This window comes from Lepidochelys kempii, chromosome 12, assembly GCF_965140285.1.
Source record: "Lepidochelys kempii isolate rLepKem1 chromosome 12, rLepKem1.hap1, whole genome shotgun sequence".
NCBI lineage: Eukaryota > Metazoa > Chordata > Testudines > Cheloniidae > Lepidochelys > Lepidochelys kempii.
In genome coordinates, this window is record NC_136391.1 from 8,960,551 (window position 1) to 8,979,506 (window position 18,956).

At 43.1% G+C, this 18,956-nt stretch overlaps 1 protein-coding gene across 3 annotated transcripts in view; it reads right to left on the reverse strand.

The window, feature by feature from the left end:
• Window positions 1–18,956, reverse strand: part of GNAO1 (G protein subunit alpha o1) — a 299,015-nt gene that overhangs the window by 44,552 nt on the left and 235,507 nt on the right. For 2 of the 3 annotated variants that reach the window (XM_073307481.2, XM_073307480.2), the window contains exons 5-6: window positions 10,676–10,804; window positions 8,990–9,119 (exon numbers count right to left, since the gene is read on the reverse strand). In XM_073307481.2, coding sequence (XP_073163582.1) covers window positions 8,990–9,119; window positions 10,676–10,804 — 259 coding nt within the window. Of the gene's footprint in view, window positions 1–715; window positions 870–8,989; window positions 9,120–10,675; window positions 10,805–18,956 lie in introns of all 3 variants that reach the window. The other variant, XM_073307482.2, reaches the window with a different exon arrangement.

Here is an 18,956-nt window from a genome sequence, read left to right on the forward strand (position 1 = left end):
CCTGGCATATGGAAACGGAGGTGGCTATCTGAATCAGGGGAAACGGAGTGGCCTTGTGCTATGGACTCATTGGCTTTATTTGTCGATGGCATGGCATGTGTCTTCTACGCTGTGTCTCTATCCAGCTGTAATTACTTTTTTATTTGTTGGTTAATAAGCCAGTTGAGTCTTTTCTGGGGCATCACGGTGCTCACGAGAGGTGTCATATTCCCAAGGGGTTAGACGACCATTTATTCACAAACAGCGCAGGTTCTTCAAACCTCTGCCAAATTGCCCAACCAATGAGCCTCAAGAGGCGGGAGCTTCTAGAAGTGGGAGCCAAGTATCATCTCCATGCTCATTCAGGCCTTGACCTTCCCTCTGAAACTGCCAACAAGAGGTCAGCTAATGGCAACTGTGGTTATTTTAGTGATGGTGATGACTTGTTCCCTAGGGACTTGGCTTTTACATGGGCCATTGAACAGCTGTCAGACAATGGAAGCTGCTGGGGGCTATTTCTGCAGCCTTTATTCAAAGAAAACTTCCGCTGGACGTCAATGGGAGTTTTGCCTAAGGGTTGCAGGGTTGGAACCTTTATCATCATTGCCTGAGATGTACCTTAAAAACCAACAACCTCTATTTGAAAAGCTGCATAGCCCATTACCCTGAGCCACCTGTCTCTTTGCTGGGCATTGTTGTGCACGTGGTTTAAAAAGGAACCCTTGTTTCTCATTACCTGTGTACTCTGGAAAGCAGATAGTCAATGGAGATTTCTTAATTTTCTCCTCAAATATGTCCTTCTTGTTTAGAAAGAGGATGATGGAGGTGTCTGTGAACCATTTGTTGTTACAGATGCTGTCAAACAGCTTCAATGATTCATGCATGCGGTTCTGCAATATAAAGGAGAGAGCATATCAGGCTAAAGACAGTGACCGCGTGGTGTTCAACATGTAGGGAAATCTAAAATAACTAAATCGAGGAGGGAAAAAAATAAAAACTACAGTATACGTAATAAATTTATGTATACATACAGGTGAACATATACATACACAGATGCAATCCCTATATTTGACATAGTTAGTAACAAGGGCATTTCACTACATAGAGCTGTTTATTTTGCATAGTGTATAGTTTACAGGATTTCAGCTCATATAAATGATCATGCACCATGCATGTAGGGGGAAGCTACTTTGCCCTTTGGTCAGATCTATGTGTAGGTGCAGGTCATGCAGATTTTCTAAAATATTCTGGTTAAAATTTTTCACTTCATTGTTGTGTGTGTATGGCACACAGTTGGTTGGATACATTAACCAAGGACTGGTGAGATCCTTGAATTAATCCAGAGTTGGAAGCAGACAGCAAGGTGACATCTTCTTGTTATTGACCTTGCCGTGACCTTTGCCTTGTTTTGTTATTTTGTTTAGTGGGTTTGCTTTTTTTTTTTTTTTTTAGTGGGGGTTCTTTGGAAGATGGCTCAACAAAAAGTGTCTAGCAAAGAAAAATTTTAAAAGAAAATAAGAAAAAAAGGGGGAAAAACCCTGTACAGAAGGTACCTAAGAACAACCAAACTACAAGTCAGCAGATTAGCCCGTTGATGTTAGCTCATGCCTCACGGAAGAACATTAGCTTGTTTGCCAATAAAGGAACCACGCGTTCAAATACACACACAGGGGGAAGGCAGCTTTTTAGTTATAGGTCATGCAACGACAAAAAGATACAGAAACAGATAAAACAAAAGAAATTAAATGTATTGGTTAGGAAGTTGCAAAGTCCGCCACGTGGTTTATGGTGGTGGAAGGAGCTCACGGCAAAGTCAACCAGTAGTGTCATGTTCCCCTGCTGCTTTCAACTCTTAACTCATTTTTCTTGGTTCAAGAGAAGCTTCATACCTGCCAAATTTGGTGGGTCTCTCAAAATCTCATTTTTTGGCCTTTGTTTGGTTAGATAAGGTCAGACGGCCGAGGAAAAGTTGTGAAGGTGCTGAGGCTTGGTGCTGTTTGGAGCGAGAGGCCGAAGCCGGAATGCGCACGCCGGTTGCGCGGCCACCTCCCAACCGGGAACGGGACAGCAGAGAGAGCAGGCATAATGAGGACGAAGCACACCCAAAGAGTCATGGGATTATCAAAGGCAAATCAGGTTACAGACCAGACCACTTGCTTGGTTTTTGGCATTGGGAGCACCTCAGAGGGCACACCCCCAGTCCACCAACACTCATACAAGACTAGCAGCTGGTACAGTGAACACAGGAAATAGGCGAGATACAAAAGTCGTACATAATCTCATCTGTTAAATTGTTTCGGTGATCGGTGTGGCACAGCCCATCTGCATGTAGCCACACAGAATGACTTGTACAGCGTATGTACAGTGGGCCCTATTCAGCAGCCACTGCTTGTCTACGTCTCTTGCTGAGGCTGCACTGTTGACCCCAGTGTTTTATTTATTAGCACTTTCCTTTTTATCGCTGGACATCCTTTAATGATCACTGAACATTTTATTTAGATACAAATGATTCCATGGACAAGGGAAATATTTGAACCGGTGATCAGATGTAGCATCAAATGAAGTGCTAGAACTGCAACGTTCCTGTTTTACTGACACCATGTAGCTTTGATTAGAAGCTGTGGCTTCTATTAAATTGGGGGTTCGCTTTCCCCTCCAGCTTGTATGGTAATGATGTGTGGTGAAGAGGTGGCTACACGCTTAATCATTCATTTATTTGACGCCATTGTTTTTCCTGGATCCTCGAAGATGCTAGAAAGAAGGCATCTTGCAATTTAATGGTGCAAGCTGCAAGAAAACAGTCAACATCCTTTTGACCACCGGTAAATGAGTTGGTAGGTTTGCTTACATATAATTCAACATAGCACAGAAGGACAGAACTACCCCATTTTCTTAGCTGGATGAACCTTCAAGTGTTTCCTTTTTCTTTTTAAAATGCCACCTGAGAGTACGGTACTGTGCAGGTGCTCATACCTCTCTTTGTACTGTGGGGTATATAAGACACAGAGCACTGCTTCCCTTTGCCAGAGGTGGAATCAAAATCATAAAGCTGTAGAAAGCTGAAAGGACTTTGTTCAGATGACCCTTGCCTTTCTAATACCCTTTTGTGAGGGGGGAAGAAGAGGATGGAAGGTGGAAAGGGGCAGGAACACAAATACACAGAGTCACTTTTAACCAGAGTCCCTCGCAGAACATTATTTGTGCCATTCTCTATTATTCTTAACTGTTAAAACAAGATGCATACACAGCAAGATGTAAACACAGCTTCTGGGACTGAATGAAGAACAATCCGAGACTAGACATTTTGGACTTTTATAATACTTACCCTTCTGTTCATCATCTCAGAATTATAAAATAATTAAAGAACAATCAGAACAGGTTAAAACAGCAGCGTTTATACAGTACTGCAGTCAAAGCACATCAGGTAATATATAGTGAACACAGAAATCTTGGTTTCTAAACAGAGCAGAGGCCTTCTCATCTGGTGGACCTTTTAGCTAGTGCTGTCATATTCCCACTGTAGCCAACATGCTCCAAAATCCCATGATGACTTTTTCCCTTTAAATTTACATCAAAATCTGGAGGGAAATGGAACACTTTCCTTGAGTAAGTAATTGATGTCATTGAGTCGTCACCATTACGTACATACAGCAGAAACAATTAAATGGCAAACCCCAGTAGAAAACAGTACTTGCAATAAACATTCCTTTATACCCTACAAATTCGAGTGCCAGGATTGGACATTGCTCCTGGAGTCCCCAGGCTGAATGAAGCTAGTCTATTGTCTCCTCTGGGTTTGGGACAGCCATCTCCTGACAATATCTAAGATCTGTTTTCTGGCTGAATATTGCCACTACTCCCCTGAGCTCTCCTTTTCCACCCACTGTCTCAACTCTGCTTCTGTTGTAATGACTGGGGCAAATAGGGCTGGGAAACCATGACATTTCCCTCTGTATGAGTCCTCTTAATATTTCCACCTCTTTTACCACATTGTGCCTACTTCTAGATGCATTTGCTTGGTCCTTTTGGTGGAGAAGGAAGGAAAGAAAATCTTCTAGTGTCTCTCACCTTGTTTCCTGCCAGCAGTTCTCAAATGCAGCAATTAATATTTCCTATTTTTGTGCTCTGGTGGCAAAGAGGAGGTGATTTGCTTCTCTGATCTTGCTACCATCCTGATCAGGACTATTGTGCATCAATACTTTTCTTCTGCTCCCCAATGTATAGCTTCTAGTTATATTTTCTACAGATGCCAAAGATCCTTGAACTTGCTCTTTGCTTCTAAGCACATGGATGACTGGTGCAATCTGCACACTTATAGCCAGGAGAGTATATTAATCACATCATTCAGTGAGTGCCAGTTTCTAAAGGTCCAACACTAATGCATAGCTAAGGTCAACAGCACGAAGGTGTGAGCGTGTTACACATTCAGCAACTAGGACACAGACAGTATCTTCACATACCAACTAGATACAGAGGAACTAAACAGTTTAATTCCAGAGGCAGCAAAGTGTACCAAGTGCATCTGCCTTTTTAACCTAGCATGTAAAAGGAAGAACTGAAGAGGATATTATAGGTTCACATGGTAGATCCCATGCCACCATTGTCTTAAAAAGTGTCATAGGGAGCAATAAAAATCCCCACCTGCTTATGATCCATTCCCGTGTTGTATATGAATGTTGCTAGTGGGTTTTTCCCCTAACCGTTACCTGGGATTTGGATATGGCCTTGGGTTTTTTTTCATATCATTGTCTTGTGAAGACTAAAAAAGTCACTAAACTACCACACTGAGAGTGTGACTGTGCAAGGATGTCCACGGAGCTGCTCAGTCACTTAGCAACTGAGTATTACCCCCCTTTATTATTTATTCAGTACTGTGGTGGCACCTATCAGCCCTAGTGACGGACTAATTAGATTTATATTGCCTGCCGTAAGCCGCTGTGTGAGACCCATCTTACCACTGGAGGAAAGCTTCTGTGAACTGTGTATGGGAGGATTTAGGGGAAAACTCAGCATAACATTTCATTTTGCTTTGCTGTCTCTACCTATAGAATATGTACGAAACCAATGGAATTCCAACTGCATTGTGGGTGTCTACTCCTACATTTCATTCTTCTGCTCTGGGAGTAGAGCATGACAGTCAGGTCATGGGTTGGACCATCATATGAGGAAGGCTTTGGATGTGCTGGCAGTATAGCAGTGCCTGGCTGAATTCAGGAAGTTCCGATTGGCTACGTATGCAAAGCTTGGATTGGTACTTGAATGTAGGTCTAGAAATCTCATGAGAAGAAACTCTCTCATGAGATTATTAGTTCAGGCTAAGCTAGACATGCAGGAGGACTAGCCTTTCTTCTGGTTTTCATGTATTTCTTACTGTTCCTCCCTGAAAACATAGAAGTGGAGAGGCATCCCTTACGAAAATTACGACAGTACTATAAAGCAGTGGTCTCAAATACTACAGCGCATGCTAGGTGCTGTGATAACAGATAAGTGTGGCATGGTTTTAAAACAAGGGTCATGACAAGTAGATTAAAAATGAGCAACTTTTCTGAACTACAAGCAAGGTTTCACTTTGAGGGGGAAGGTTTGGATCAGTTCTTATTTTATCTGCACTCATTTGCCCATTCCTATTTGACAAGGTTCCACAATTAACTGCTGCTTAAGGGCTGGCTCTCCAGTGAACTGGCCACTACAAACTTCTTGGGTTCAGTCTTCATCTGATAGGATTGGCCTGAAACTGGAAGCTGCCTGTAATGTCTAGTTCACTGACAGAGAGACCTCAAGGGGCTGCTGCTTTAAGTGCCTGGTTGCCCATTTGAGCCCAGTGAGAGAAATCCAGGATCTTCATTAGAGACTGTTTGTATTGTAACTATAATTTTGTCCACGTAAAGTACAGTTTTATTCAGAAAAGTATAAAATGGAGAGGTGAGTTCTCATGATTATTGTCAATGTTATGCTCAGTTTACAAGGAACAAATATTTTTTTCAAGTGCCATTTTTGCAAACGTGTTTTAAGACCTCACACACAAGCTGGGTTCTTTCTTTCTCATGTGTCATCACCAGTAATAAAGATTTTGCTCTTAGTGACATCTGTGCAATCTCAGGGCCTTCAATGGTTTTGCACAGGTTTAAGTGATGGGAACTTAGTAAGGGTTTCTATAGATGATGTGCAAAGAAGAACACAATCTAGCTTACTTTCTTAACTGTTGCCTTTGTGCTAACAAGTATGAAACAGTAAACGCTCCTTTTTGTAAATAAAGGCAGCAGATCTGACTGATGCACACAGGGGCTAAATCACCTGACCTAGGAGATGCCATTTACACAGTTAGTTTTAAAGCTGAACTATACTTTAAGGAAGGAGATTGTGGTGAATAAAGCTGTAGGTGAAATTGTTCCTGACAGAATGGTAGGGGTGAAATTGACTGAGGTCAAACTGTCAGTAGATGCTGTGTTTTCAGCATGCCACTTGCATAGGAGATCTGAGTTATGGAAGTAGCAGGGCCAAGGATACTGAATTTGTTGTTTTCTTTTTTCACTACTTGTGTTTTAACTCAGCAGGACTTGTATAGTTAGGCTAAACAAGAGCATCATCTGCATTTAATTTGCACTTTGCAGTGTTGTAGTTTCTTTGCAGGGTTGCCAAGACCTGAAGAAGAGTTGTGTAGAAGCTCGAAAGCCTGTCTCTTTCACCAGCAGATGCTGGTAAAAGATGTTACCTGACCCACCTTATCTCTTTAATTTGCACTGACAACTGTCCAGTCAAATGATCAGAATCTGTGTCTTTTTTCCTGTTGCCCAGAGTACCAGGGAGCGACTTGTGAAATGAAATGTACATAGAAAAAAAATCCCAGAACTGCACCTCAAATTAATCCAACACTAATATTCTTAATGGAGAGAGTGTGGTGCAACTGGGGTTACAGAAGCTGCTGTTTCTGCCTACATCAGGGGTTCAGAAAACATAGTCTGAATTAAAGACCTAATACAACACTAGTAAGGCTCCCATTGAGAATCGTCATTGTATTTCTGTTCTCTGTTAGAGGTCATTGATGTTTCTGTCACCATGGATGGTGTGGGGAGCAACAAACATTAAGTAATATAGCCTCACAAGACTCCTGTAAATCAATTTTATCCGCATTTTATAGACCTTGGTAAACCAAGGTTAAGGCCAAAGCACTAAAAAGTGATCACTAATTTCAGGAGCTTCAGTTTTTTGGTGCCTAACGAGAGACAACATAAACCTCATTTACAGAAGTCCTGAGCATCCACATCTTCAACTGATATCTGATGGTAATCAGCACCTTTGCACCTCAGACCCTAGACATTTTTGCAGATTGAGTCCTTCCTAACCTGCATATGCTCCTCCACATCGTGTGACTGGCAGATTTCCCATTCCAGAAGGGGCATCGCCTTCTCAGTGGGTGAGTGTCTCTTGGGAGCTATGGAGACTTGTGGTTCACAAACACACACAACAGAGTTGCTGTACTCTATTATTTTAGATCTATATAGCAGATGACACTAATGTTATTACAGAAAATTGATCACAGAGTTGATGGGCAGGATTTTCAAAAAGCTTTGAGAGTTAGGTGCCCAATTCCCATTGACTTTCCCCTAACTCCCTTAGGCCCTTGAAAATTCCAGCCAATATCTGTGATACTGGGATAGATACATAGAAAGTGGAAAACACATGAATAGGAAGGGTTCTTAGTTAATACAGATATTATAAAGTAGCTGGTGCATCCTAAATATTTTCTGGAGGAGTGTGGTGCGGTACGGTGATTCAGAATCTCAATCTGAATCTGTAGATCTAGGGGGATGCGGATATGAGGATGTTACTATCAGACTAAATTCTGGTGTCAATGTAACCTAAACTAATGCAATGTAGGATTTCAACTAGCAGGTGACCTCTTTACCAGAGTTCATGAATCTGACCTAGAAGATGTAAATATCAGTGCTCAAAAAGTCTCTTCATGAATCCATTATTGCCTGCAAGTTACCAACTCTTTTAGAGTCCCTCCCCACCGTGTTATCCATTCTAACTTCTGATGCTTTACAAACAGGAAAGAGGGAATAAACGTTAGAGCCTCCTACAGAAACTGGTGACAATAGCATCTCCATTGAATTGTTGCACATTGGGCATGCACAGAACATTTAGGAAGCTCTGACTTTTGGTTCTTCAATGCTGGGCAAGTGCAACTCCATTTAAAAGAAAATACCTGGTTACTCCTAAAACGACTTGCCTTTTCTGTAATTGACATTCCATCTCCCCAAATGCACAGGTATCTTTCTTAGTGCATGCCGTATAGTTGGTGAAAAGTGCGAGTGACTGTTCTCCCACACTTCTAACACATTCAGATTAACGGGAGTGCCACACAATCATCTGGCAGCTAGTGTATCCTGATATCTCTTATTTTCAATTTCCATGCAGTATTTCAGGCCTAGTATCACAGTGGGGAGGTATAGGAGATAATCCCATCCCCCATAAAACAAATTCCACCTAAGAGTTGAACAGTTCCCGTTTAACCGGGAAAATGAATTTCTTTTGCATTTAGAAGCAGGTTACCCTGATAGCTTGAATCCGCCTGAGGAATTTGTGGGGTTGCTACAGCTTTGTGTATCTGGATGTTCCAAGTGCTGTTTATTTATTTCCTTAAGTTTGTTTTCAAAAGCACCTATTCATTGCTTATCACTCTACTCTCTGGGTTCAGGATCCTCTTTATGTCCCATGGCATTTTGCACTGATCAACTTGAGAGAAAAGAAAACATTATAACTTAATCAGAGCAAGAAATTGTTACCTTGGTTAACTCCACCCTGGGCAATGGAAGACTTAATTTCCAAGGGTTAGGGGAAGAAAGGATCTGCACACGATTTCAGAATCAAGGGAAGACGTATGATTAACAAAATTCCATTGATTTGGTACAAGCCAATGGGCGTGAGTTGATCCCTGAGCAACGGCAGGCTATGCAATAGGCCAGTGATGAGGTGTCGGGACCTGTGTCGCCCCGTAAGCACTCACCGTGGTTTCGTCTTCATGGAGCACCTGATCGTAACCACTCAGCGCAACACAAAAAATGATTGCTGTGACGTCCTCAAAGCAATGGATCCATTTCTTACGTTCTGACCTCTGACCTCCCACATCGAACAGCCTGTGCATGAAACAGGGACGTCTCTTCATTTATTCTTTATTAACAAAGGGAAAATATTAGTAATCCCTTTTGTATTTCTAAGTACTCATCCCTAAAGGGCTCCTAGCACAGGACAACAGAGTCTGCAGTGACTCTCACTTCTTCCTTCTCTGAGGTTTTGAACCCCGCTGTCCCCAAGGAGGAGTTCTACCGGCAGCGGCGGTTAGGGGAACCCATGATAGCATAGCTCCTGACGATTGTCCAGGGGCTTGGGTGCTGTGGGGGATTTGTTGACCGTGCATGGGCAAGGGGCCTCTCTGAGGACAGCTCTTCCAGAGAGCCCTAGCAATCTGCATGTATCTTAGGGGATCTGTGGCTTTAAGAGGCTGAACTCCCAGTCTAATTTATTGTGTGTGTATGTCTTAGAAACCTCCGTCCGCTCTGCACTCGAGAGTACAATTACTGGCAAACTCCATGAGTGTCAGCGTGTGGAGTTTCTCATTGCCTACATGTGACTCTCTCATGTGGACAACAAATGGCCGAATGTTTTTCCCATATGCCATTCCAGACTGGAGCAGAGACTGTTTGTTCTTGTGTCATGGCTCCAGCACAGGCAAGAGCCAGAGGGTTCAGAGGAAGGGGCAAGGAACCCCACCATGGGCAAATGTAGAACAACCTGCTCATCAGGGATTTTTTTTCTAAACCAAGGCAAGTAATACCTTGGTGCCTACCCCACACAGGTGATGAAAAGATTAATGTGGGCCAGAGAGGCCAATTAATCCACTTGGTTGCACCTGGAGGGTGGGTCAGGGCTAGTTACTGATGAAACCCAGCTGGGGAAGGACTGGGTGGTGCTATACACAGAGGAAGTTTGGAACAGAAAGAGGCTGAAGGGAGAAACTCTGCTGTCCCTGTCCTGGGAACTGGGTGTGAAGAGACCTTGAGGGAACAGGAAACCTCTTGCAGGGTGAGGAGAGCCCAGGACAAGGCTTGGCAGTAAGAAGCCCAGGGATGTGGCAATAAGGAATTGTGTGGCATGAACCTTGACTGCCTGTCCTAGGTTCCTGGACTGGAACCCAGTGTAGTGGGTAGAACTGGGTTCCCCTACCAGCCCCCAGGAAGTGGATATGGACTACAGAAAGCCCTAAGACAAGGATGTATGGATCACTGAGCACAAAATCGAAGGTGGCATAATGGATGGAGGGACCAGATGTTTTCTTGCTGGACTCTATTATCCTGGAAAGGTAGGAATGAAGTGTGACCCAGCTTGAGGGCTGAGTCACAAGGAGGGATCACCCTCCCCACCAGGACTGGAGCAGCTGTGAGAAGGGGGTGCTACAGAGGACAGAACTGCCATGCCATACCCAGCCATGAGTGGGTACATCTGTGGTGAGTGTACTCTGCTTCAGTTACAAACCATTTTACATATGCTACTACCCACAGAAATGCAGCCACCTCTAGGGTGGAGAATAGCAGCTAGTCAGACAAGCATACTGTGTGAGAACTTTTGGCCAAGGTAATACGGTTGCAGTCTTGCACTGCCTGACAATATAACAGTGGATTCACATCAAACTTACCTGAAGTGGAGGTTTTTGAATGTGAAATGGGTTTCTACAATGCCGGTTGTTTTGACCCTGGTTCGAAGTATATCCTGCTCTGTTGGCTGGTAGTCTGGAGCTCCGATTCGATCTAAGCTGTCTAGGTAGCTATAAAAGAAAAAAAATCACGGGAGAGTAAGAAACACTAATTGTTGTCAATCTAATTTTTCAGTGCTCTTTGTACCTGTTGGTTAAGGGAAAAAAATCCTCTCTTGAAAAAAGCCCAAACCCACTGGCTCAAGTACAAGATCTCCCACTAAACCGGAAGCAGGAAATGAAATGATCAGGTTCTGCTTGATAGGATTCTTGATAAAGGGATTCCAATCTGTGAAATGTGTATTTTTGTTGTTTTCTATTTGTACTGCAGTAGCATCTAGTGGTGATCAGGATCTGACTGTGCTTGGCACTCTACACAACCCCCCCACTCCCCCCCCCAAAAAAGCCCTAAAGAGTTTCCAAAAAGCTTTTTCGAAAATGCCACAGCATTTTCAAACTATGGTCCAGAAGACTATAGTAAAGCTCTCCTACACTGCAGTGTTTTGGTCCATTACTGTAGAATACTGTTGTTTTTCCTTTCCCCCCGCCCCCCCAAATGGTAAGCTTTTTGCAAATGTCCTCTCCTGTATCTTTACAGCACCTAACCCATTGTGAGTACTCCTGTAATATAAATAATGATATGATAGGTGAAAGGGGGGGGAGAGAGAAGACAGGCACAAAGTGCATATACAGAAGTCTAAGGCTTAGACCAGGGAATTAAATACCAGATTTTCAAATATCTTTTATTTAGGTGCTTAATTTCAACACCAAAGCTTGAAAATTTTGTCTCATGTCACTGCCGGTGGCTTCATTTTACACGGCATGGATATAAATACTATTCACTAAGTGCTGGATCCTGCTAGGGGCTGATCAACCCTGGTCCAATCCACCAGCAAAGCACTTAAGCACATGCAGACCACCTGAGTAATCCATTTAAAATCAATGAAGCTGCTCATGTGCTTCAAATTGGGCACAAGCTTACAGGACTGAGCCTAACATAAGTTCATCCAGTGAAAAAGAACGGTGTGCAACAATGCCTAGAAATAAGAAGGCTGGAAGCAAAACGATAGGCTTTTCTGCGGGAGAAGTTGCTGACTCTGAATGGGCCTGGCATAGTTATTTCATCTAGAAACCAGCTCAACACCTGCAAAATGTTCCCTTTGAGGTAGGTAGATAAGTACAGTGGTTGCCATTAAACTTTTTACAATTTCACATTTTTGCCTAATCATAGTTCCTGAGGTATCTGTGGTATTCCCGTTATCTACCACAGGTAGCAATGCAAATACTGTGGTAGTGGAAGCTACTTGCCATGAGCAGTTGGAAAGATTTTTATCGTGTCCACTTTATTATTTGGGCTAGTTGAAAAAAAATTTTTTTTTGGACCAGCTCTAGTAGTTATCCCCATTGAAGCCTAGGCATAGTAGGGCCTGATTCAAAGCCCATTGAAATCGGTGAAAAAACTCCTATTAACATCAATAGGCTTTGGATCAGGCCCTAAGTAACTTGGCCAAGGTTACATAGTGGGGCAGTGGCAGAGATTGGCATTGAACCTAGGTCTGCAGAGCCCAAGTGTTCTGCTCCAATCCTTAAGCCATAAGTAAAATAGAACCCAAACAGAACACAGTAGTGGTGTAAGCAGAGCAGAAATAATGGAGGTCAGAAAAGATTATCATTAAGGGTACAATTTTCAAAAGCACCCAAGTCATTTATGAGCCCACTTTTGACAATTAGATTTAGGATCTTAAGTCATTTAGGTGCTTTTAACAGAGTTGGCACCCACCTCTCGATGCCCCCTTCTGATTAGGCATGTCTGGTTCTTTAGTTCTGGTGACCCCTTTTGGCGGTTGTCAGGAGGATTTGTCAGTGACACAGCGCTCCGGCCGAGTCACACTGTCTGCATGTTAACCAGCACAACCCCCTTCCAGGATATATGGTCACCCAGGGCCTCTCTCAGTACCCCTCTGTTGGTGTCTCTCTCTAGTCCTCTGTAGGCTTTGGTATTTATGTAGTCCAGCCCTGGTACAGGGCTGTATCCCCAGAGCTTCCTCCCTGGAGACACTATCTTCCTGCAGCCCTCTCCAGGCTCAGTCCCTACTAAGTCCTAGCAACCAGCCAGGCACTCCCTCAATGCTCCCCTGGGCCCTGCTATTCTTCCAAGCAGCCAGGCCTGCAGTCCTTCCTTCTATTGCTCCAAGCAGCAACTGACTACTGCTCTACTCTGCAGCTCCTTTTATAGGGCCCTCCTGGGCGCTGATTGGCTGCTTCCCCTGCAGCCACTCTTGCCTGCTTGGAGGACCCCTCCACTGCTCCTTCCCTGGGATGGCTGTGGCAGAACCCTGAGGCCTTCAGCACGGGGTCTTTGGGCCTAGTCCACCCCATAACAGTGCTTTAGAAAATTTTACCCAATTCTGACCTTAAAATCTATGAATGTTTGTTGCCTTTGTCTTGAACCCAGGCCCACTGGGTGTTTGGGAAGTAGCCTTGGCCACCGGGCCACACCAACGCATGAGAGTCCCAGGGAATTCACAGACTTGGGTGGGCTCCCCAACCCACTTCCTGGCTGGCCACATGGTCTTGACCCTGATTGGCTGGTGACCGTAGATGCCCATCCTGCTTCCCTTCTTGCTTTGTCTGAGCAATGAGCCATTGCCTGCTAGTTCTTCTCAGACCCATCTGACCCTGACTTGCTGGCTTGTCACCTCGTTTGACTTGGCCCTGCCACCTGCCCTGGCCCCACCTTGCTGTACCTTCCCCTTGGATTGGATCTCCTGGTGACTGGACCCCTTGTGTGAACTCTGACCTCTGATCAGGACTTCCCTTTGACCCTCCTGATTCCTGGACATTACAGGCCTTCATTGTATAGACTGGCCCAACACTCAAACCTGAGGCATACAGGTTCACTTTTTTTTTTTTTGTATTAAATCAACGTTCCTCTTAGGTGAAACTATCCATCGATCATTGGGTCTCAGGAAACCATGATCCATTTACTCACCCAAACGCAGGTTGTAAGGCTTAAAATAATTCAGCCTGATCAAATGTAGCATATAGAAATAAGATGAATTTAGTTTAGATTAAAATTTAATAAGTGTTTTCAGCATTCAGCTGTACCATCTGATGAGACCTTTTCCGCTGTCAGGTTGCATACACTGTAACTCCTATTGAAGTTGATGAGAGTTACACGTATGCATGAAGAAAGGGCCCCAGTGGAATTAGCAGAAAATGCCAGAGATGGGAAGAGAAATGGTGCAAGATTGTGTAAGGAAAGGATCATGTCACCCAGAATTAATATGAATTTACTGATGGGTGGAAGGCAGTTCAAGTTTGAGCCCTCCACGTTTGGATGCACATAGAGTCTGGTTTGAGCATCTCCCTCAATTTATGCTAAATGTACCTTTTTTTACATGTAAGATTTTGTGAGTGGGTTTGGCGCTTGTGGAAGAGGAGGACTCATAGCACTGACGTGATCATATGTGCGCTTCCCCATGCAGCTCTGTTGCTGTACCTCAAGTCTGACCTGTAACATCTTTGGCTGATTAATTCTGGGTTCTTATATAGTCTAATACACTTCAACCCTGACCTGCAACACGTCCTGCTGTTCCAGCTGTAGGCACCTCACAGCTGTGCCAAAGTATCTGAAACTGTATCTGCAACACTCCCTGGTATTGCAATACCAGGCTACCAAGCAACTTTACTCATGCACCTCTCTGTGCATGTTAGTCTGTATCCACAAAAACAAACACACTTACCTCCTGATACTTGACACTCCATGCAAGGCACTAAATTTAAAGTATCAGGAGGTAGCCATGTTAGTGTGTATCCACAAAAACAACGAGGAGTCCGGTGTATAATAATGCCTGCATCTGTAATTTTCACTCCATGCGTCTGAAGAAGTGGGTTTTTTACCCTCAAAAGTTTATGCCCAAATAAATCTGTTAGTCTTTAAAGTGCCACTGGACTCATCATTTTTGTGGATACAGACTAACACGGCTACCTCCTGATAAGGGAATTAGGTATCCAATGCCCATTGAAATTTGATGAGATTTGGCCATGTAACTCCCTTCTGCGCCTTTGAAAATTTGATCCAAGATGAATTCATGGGTGTAAATCCATGCTGAAGCGGGGTCTTATTATGTGGTGGTTTTGTGATGTGCAACAAATGGGAGAACAGGGTAACACCTACCAACTGATTTTTATTTGTGTCCTGAGTTACTTTTTGACCAGAGCGCTTGAACAGAAAGACCTTGGTCTCCATTCAGTTCCATGCTCTTACGGTACATTCCACTACACTGGGAAAAACCAAGCCATCCTCTAAACTGAACAACAAACCCACTGCTCAGCCTGCTTTTGTCATCTTATATGTTTGCCACGGAATGTTTTTGTTGTTCATTTTCAGTGAAGAATCACAAGAATTACGTCACCCAAGGAACTTGCAAGGTCTAAGTAGAATTATTTCTACTGTGCCCTTTGTCAAGCATTTAAAAAACATAATGATTTTGTGATAGATGCTCCCTTATAGCTTTGTGATGGGCCCTGGATGTATGAATGGGGGCTGTATCAGAACATCCTTGTAATAAGATTCCTCGCTCTGATGGCTGCAGACATAATCACTCATGTTCTATTCACAACTGGTTGTCAGCTTGTATTATTTAAGAGATGGCTGTCTGAAGAAGTGAATTTCTCTACACAAGCATACACAGCCAGCTTTGCAGTAAATTAAGTTGTTCATATACACCTGGTGGTCTGTGCCCTCATGAAAAAAGTAGGGGTGTAAGAGTGGGGATGAGGAACTTCTCCCTGGATATTTTGTTCTGAGCTGCACACTGGATGCATGCATTCATCTTTGTTTCTTGCAAACGGCTCAGTTCTCTTCACCTTAGCATGTTTCCTGATAGTTATTACAATTTGTTCTTTCCCCTGGGGGATTACTCTGTATATTCCAGGAAGTGAAAACAGAAAAGAGATTAAAAGAACAGGCTAAGAAAAGGAATATGCAGAGATCCAGCCCACAAATTGCAGCCTTAGTATGCTGCAGTTTGCCAGGAAGTCAGATACCAGCATGTAGAGGGTGTAGCAACACAGGAATTGACACAAAAGAATAGACCCATGGTCCATCTAGTCCCCTATCCTGTCATGGGCAATGTCCAGTAGCTTCAAGAACAACTTCCCATCTGCCCGCACAGTGGATAATTATGTCTGTCACATAGGGGAAGTTCCTCCTAATCTCCATTAATTAATGATTAGCTTATGTCCTGAACCATCAAAGCTTATAGCCCTAGTTTTAAAAATTCTCATCCACTGTATCTGTGTGTGTTCTCATTATGCGAATACATCTTTTATGTTTGTCTTACTAAGCCCTTGGGCTCTCTGTCTTGTGGCAGTGAGTGCCACAAACCAATTTTGCATCATGTAAGCGGTATGCCCTTTAATCACTTGGGAATGTCTTGCCATTCCCTCTCGTTGAATGCCCCCTTGTTCTTGTGTAAGGAGAATTTTAATAAATGTGCCTGACATACCTTCTCTACACCATTCAATCTTTTGTATACCTCTAGCAAGTCCTCTCCTATATGTCTCGTCTCTAAATTAAAGAATCCCAATCTTTTCAAGCATTCCTCATATGTCTTAAATTATTTCCATTCCCTGTCTCTGGCGCCTGTGTATTTCTGTTATTCCTGATGAGGGCGGACCCTCACTTTATAGGAAGGCACAGTATTTTCAATGTTAATTTTCAACCCCATTCTTTATACAGTGTTAGTTCTGTTGGCTGCTGGGGCTTGGAATTTCCTGAATCTGGAGCAGCATCCTTTCAACTGAACTTTTTGCAATTGAACTGAGTGCACTGGGCATTGAAATGCAATGTTTCACCAATGTTCTCAAGCTTCATGGTAGGAGTGCATCAGCACACAGGTGTTACACTAATATAGAGCTGTAGGAATGGGAAGCTGTCTGCTTTGGATGGCCTGTTTTAACATTTTTAGCTTAGTTCAGTTCCCCACTGCCTGAGGTCTTTAAAGCTTCAAAGAATAGCAGATCCTAACTGCACACATTAATAAAGACCTGCCCCAAGGGTCATGATTCTGTTACGTGACACGCACACTTATTGAATGCTGTTGTGATAGGACTACAGTGCACTGTAGATGCTATATATGGTCAATGGAAGCAAAATCTTCCCTTCCTATAGAACTTAAATTCTTACTGCTTCTATGGTAAGAAGCCCTGCTGAGAAACAGGGAGTCAAGGCCCACTTTAATGAGGATGGGGAGAAATCACTACAAAGTTCTCAGTGATCCTGAGAAACACTAAGAGCTGTAACCCAAAGGCCAAAATATTGCAGCAGACAGTTGTCACAGCCAACAGTCTTGATGACACAACCCATAGGATACCAACATCCATTTAATGACACTTTAGAGGATGTGCAATGACCATATGACTCTCCTCAATCTACGTCATAACGACATTGGAAACTGGGCCTGTTTTGCTTAACTTGGGCACCAGGATGTTGTAAACTAGGGTGTTGTAAACACATCGTAAGGGGCAAACCAGAGCTTGTTTGCAGGCTGCATTGCTCTGGGCATGCAGGAATTAACAAAAAAGCTTCAGAAAGGATAGAATTTTAGGATACATGAGTAAGCCTCTGGCATTTATGCTCTTGAGTTGAATGGCTCATTTACTGTATGCATCTTCTATCTTAAAGGCATTGTTTTGCAGCAGATTGCTGATTCCTGAGTCATTCCGTTTATGAGGCAAACCCCAAACATATCATGCTGCTAAAAGTAAAGTCCACAAAGAACATAATTTCCTGAGGTACAGTCAGAGAAACAGGTTGAACAGCTGATGCGAAAAGGTAAAGCGTGGTCAGTCTTGAATGTCTTTACAGAGTAATGCTTAAAATAATCCAGATTACCAAAACCACTCTGCTGAGACCACATGTAAAGCCTCTTGTCACTTCTTCTTTAACTTTCTGCAACAGCATGTAATACCAGTCCACCGATACTACAGGTAATGATGACTTTGCCGTATAGGAATTACCATAAGAAACAGACCAATGGCAGCATGTCTCACAACGGCCAATGTTGGATGCATCCTAGAAATACTTAAAACCTCCCCAGTGCATTAAATTGGGTGATACTAGACTATGGGGTAGGGGGCAGATTTCTTCCTGAGTTTAAATGACTTTAATAAAGCCTCAATCAACAGCTACCTTGGGTCAAAATATAGCAGAGGCAGCTGGCTCAGCAGAATCGTTAGGGTCTATTTTCAAGGAGGAACATTTTCAGGATATCTCCTAGGAATTCATGCTCGCAACCGTTGACATTAATGAAAATGAAGTGGGATCTCTAAAGTGATCTTTTAGCAGCCCACATGTGGATTAAGATGTGCATGTTCTCTATGACCAAAGGGTTATATGTACTGTACCCAGCAGTCTAATTTGCTGGCATTAAAAACACCAAACAACTAAATCAGTGTTAGCTAACAGTTACCACAGCTTTTTTCCATTTTAAGTAGAGTTCATCTGTGATTATCTCAGTTATTACTGTGAGGTAACTAATGGAAAACGTTGACTTTTCAATAGTGATCATTGTATCAATTTTTTTCACACGATTCAAGCCTGGATACTAACTTCTTGTTTTCTTTAATCAATGGACAAATACCCTGGTGTGTAATTAACAATAGTCCTTATTTGGTATCCCTGAAATTAAGCAATAAACAAAAGGCACTTGACTGAAACAGCACTGGTAGCTGCTCTGCACAAATACAGTAGCCTCTCGTGATATCTTCCACACAAATGAAAAACAACTCTCATACACAAACACCAACTGTGGATAATGCCTTGAGCAGGCATGAAACAAATCTTAATACAGTTATTTGGGACGGCTTGATATGAGGCAGACACGTACTATGATAGTACAGCACCTCCCCCCCACCTTTTACCATATCTGCCACATCTTTCCCCCTTAATCCTTCTGGAGAACAGGAAAAGCCACACGCATGCTACTATATTCTCTTCCAATCATTCTGGAGCACAGGAAAAACACATGCTGTCATACATATGATTCCTGGCCCAGTCATATAAAACCGTTTTTGCCATCGGTCATCAAAGACAAACAACCATACCATAATATGCCTCTTGATTAATCCTCACATATGGAAACCTATGCACACAATCACCCTATGCCCCTTTAGAAATCAATTCCTGAGCATAGGAACCACACACACACGCTCCCAT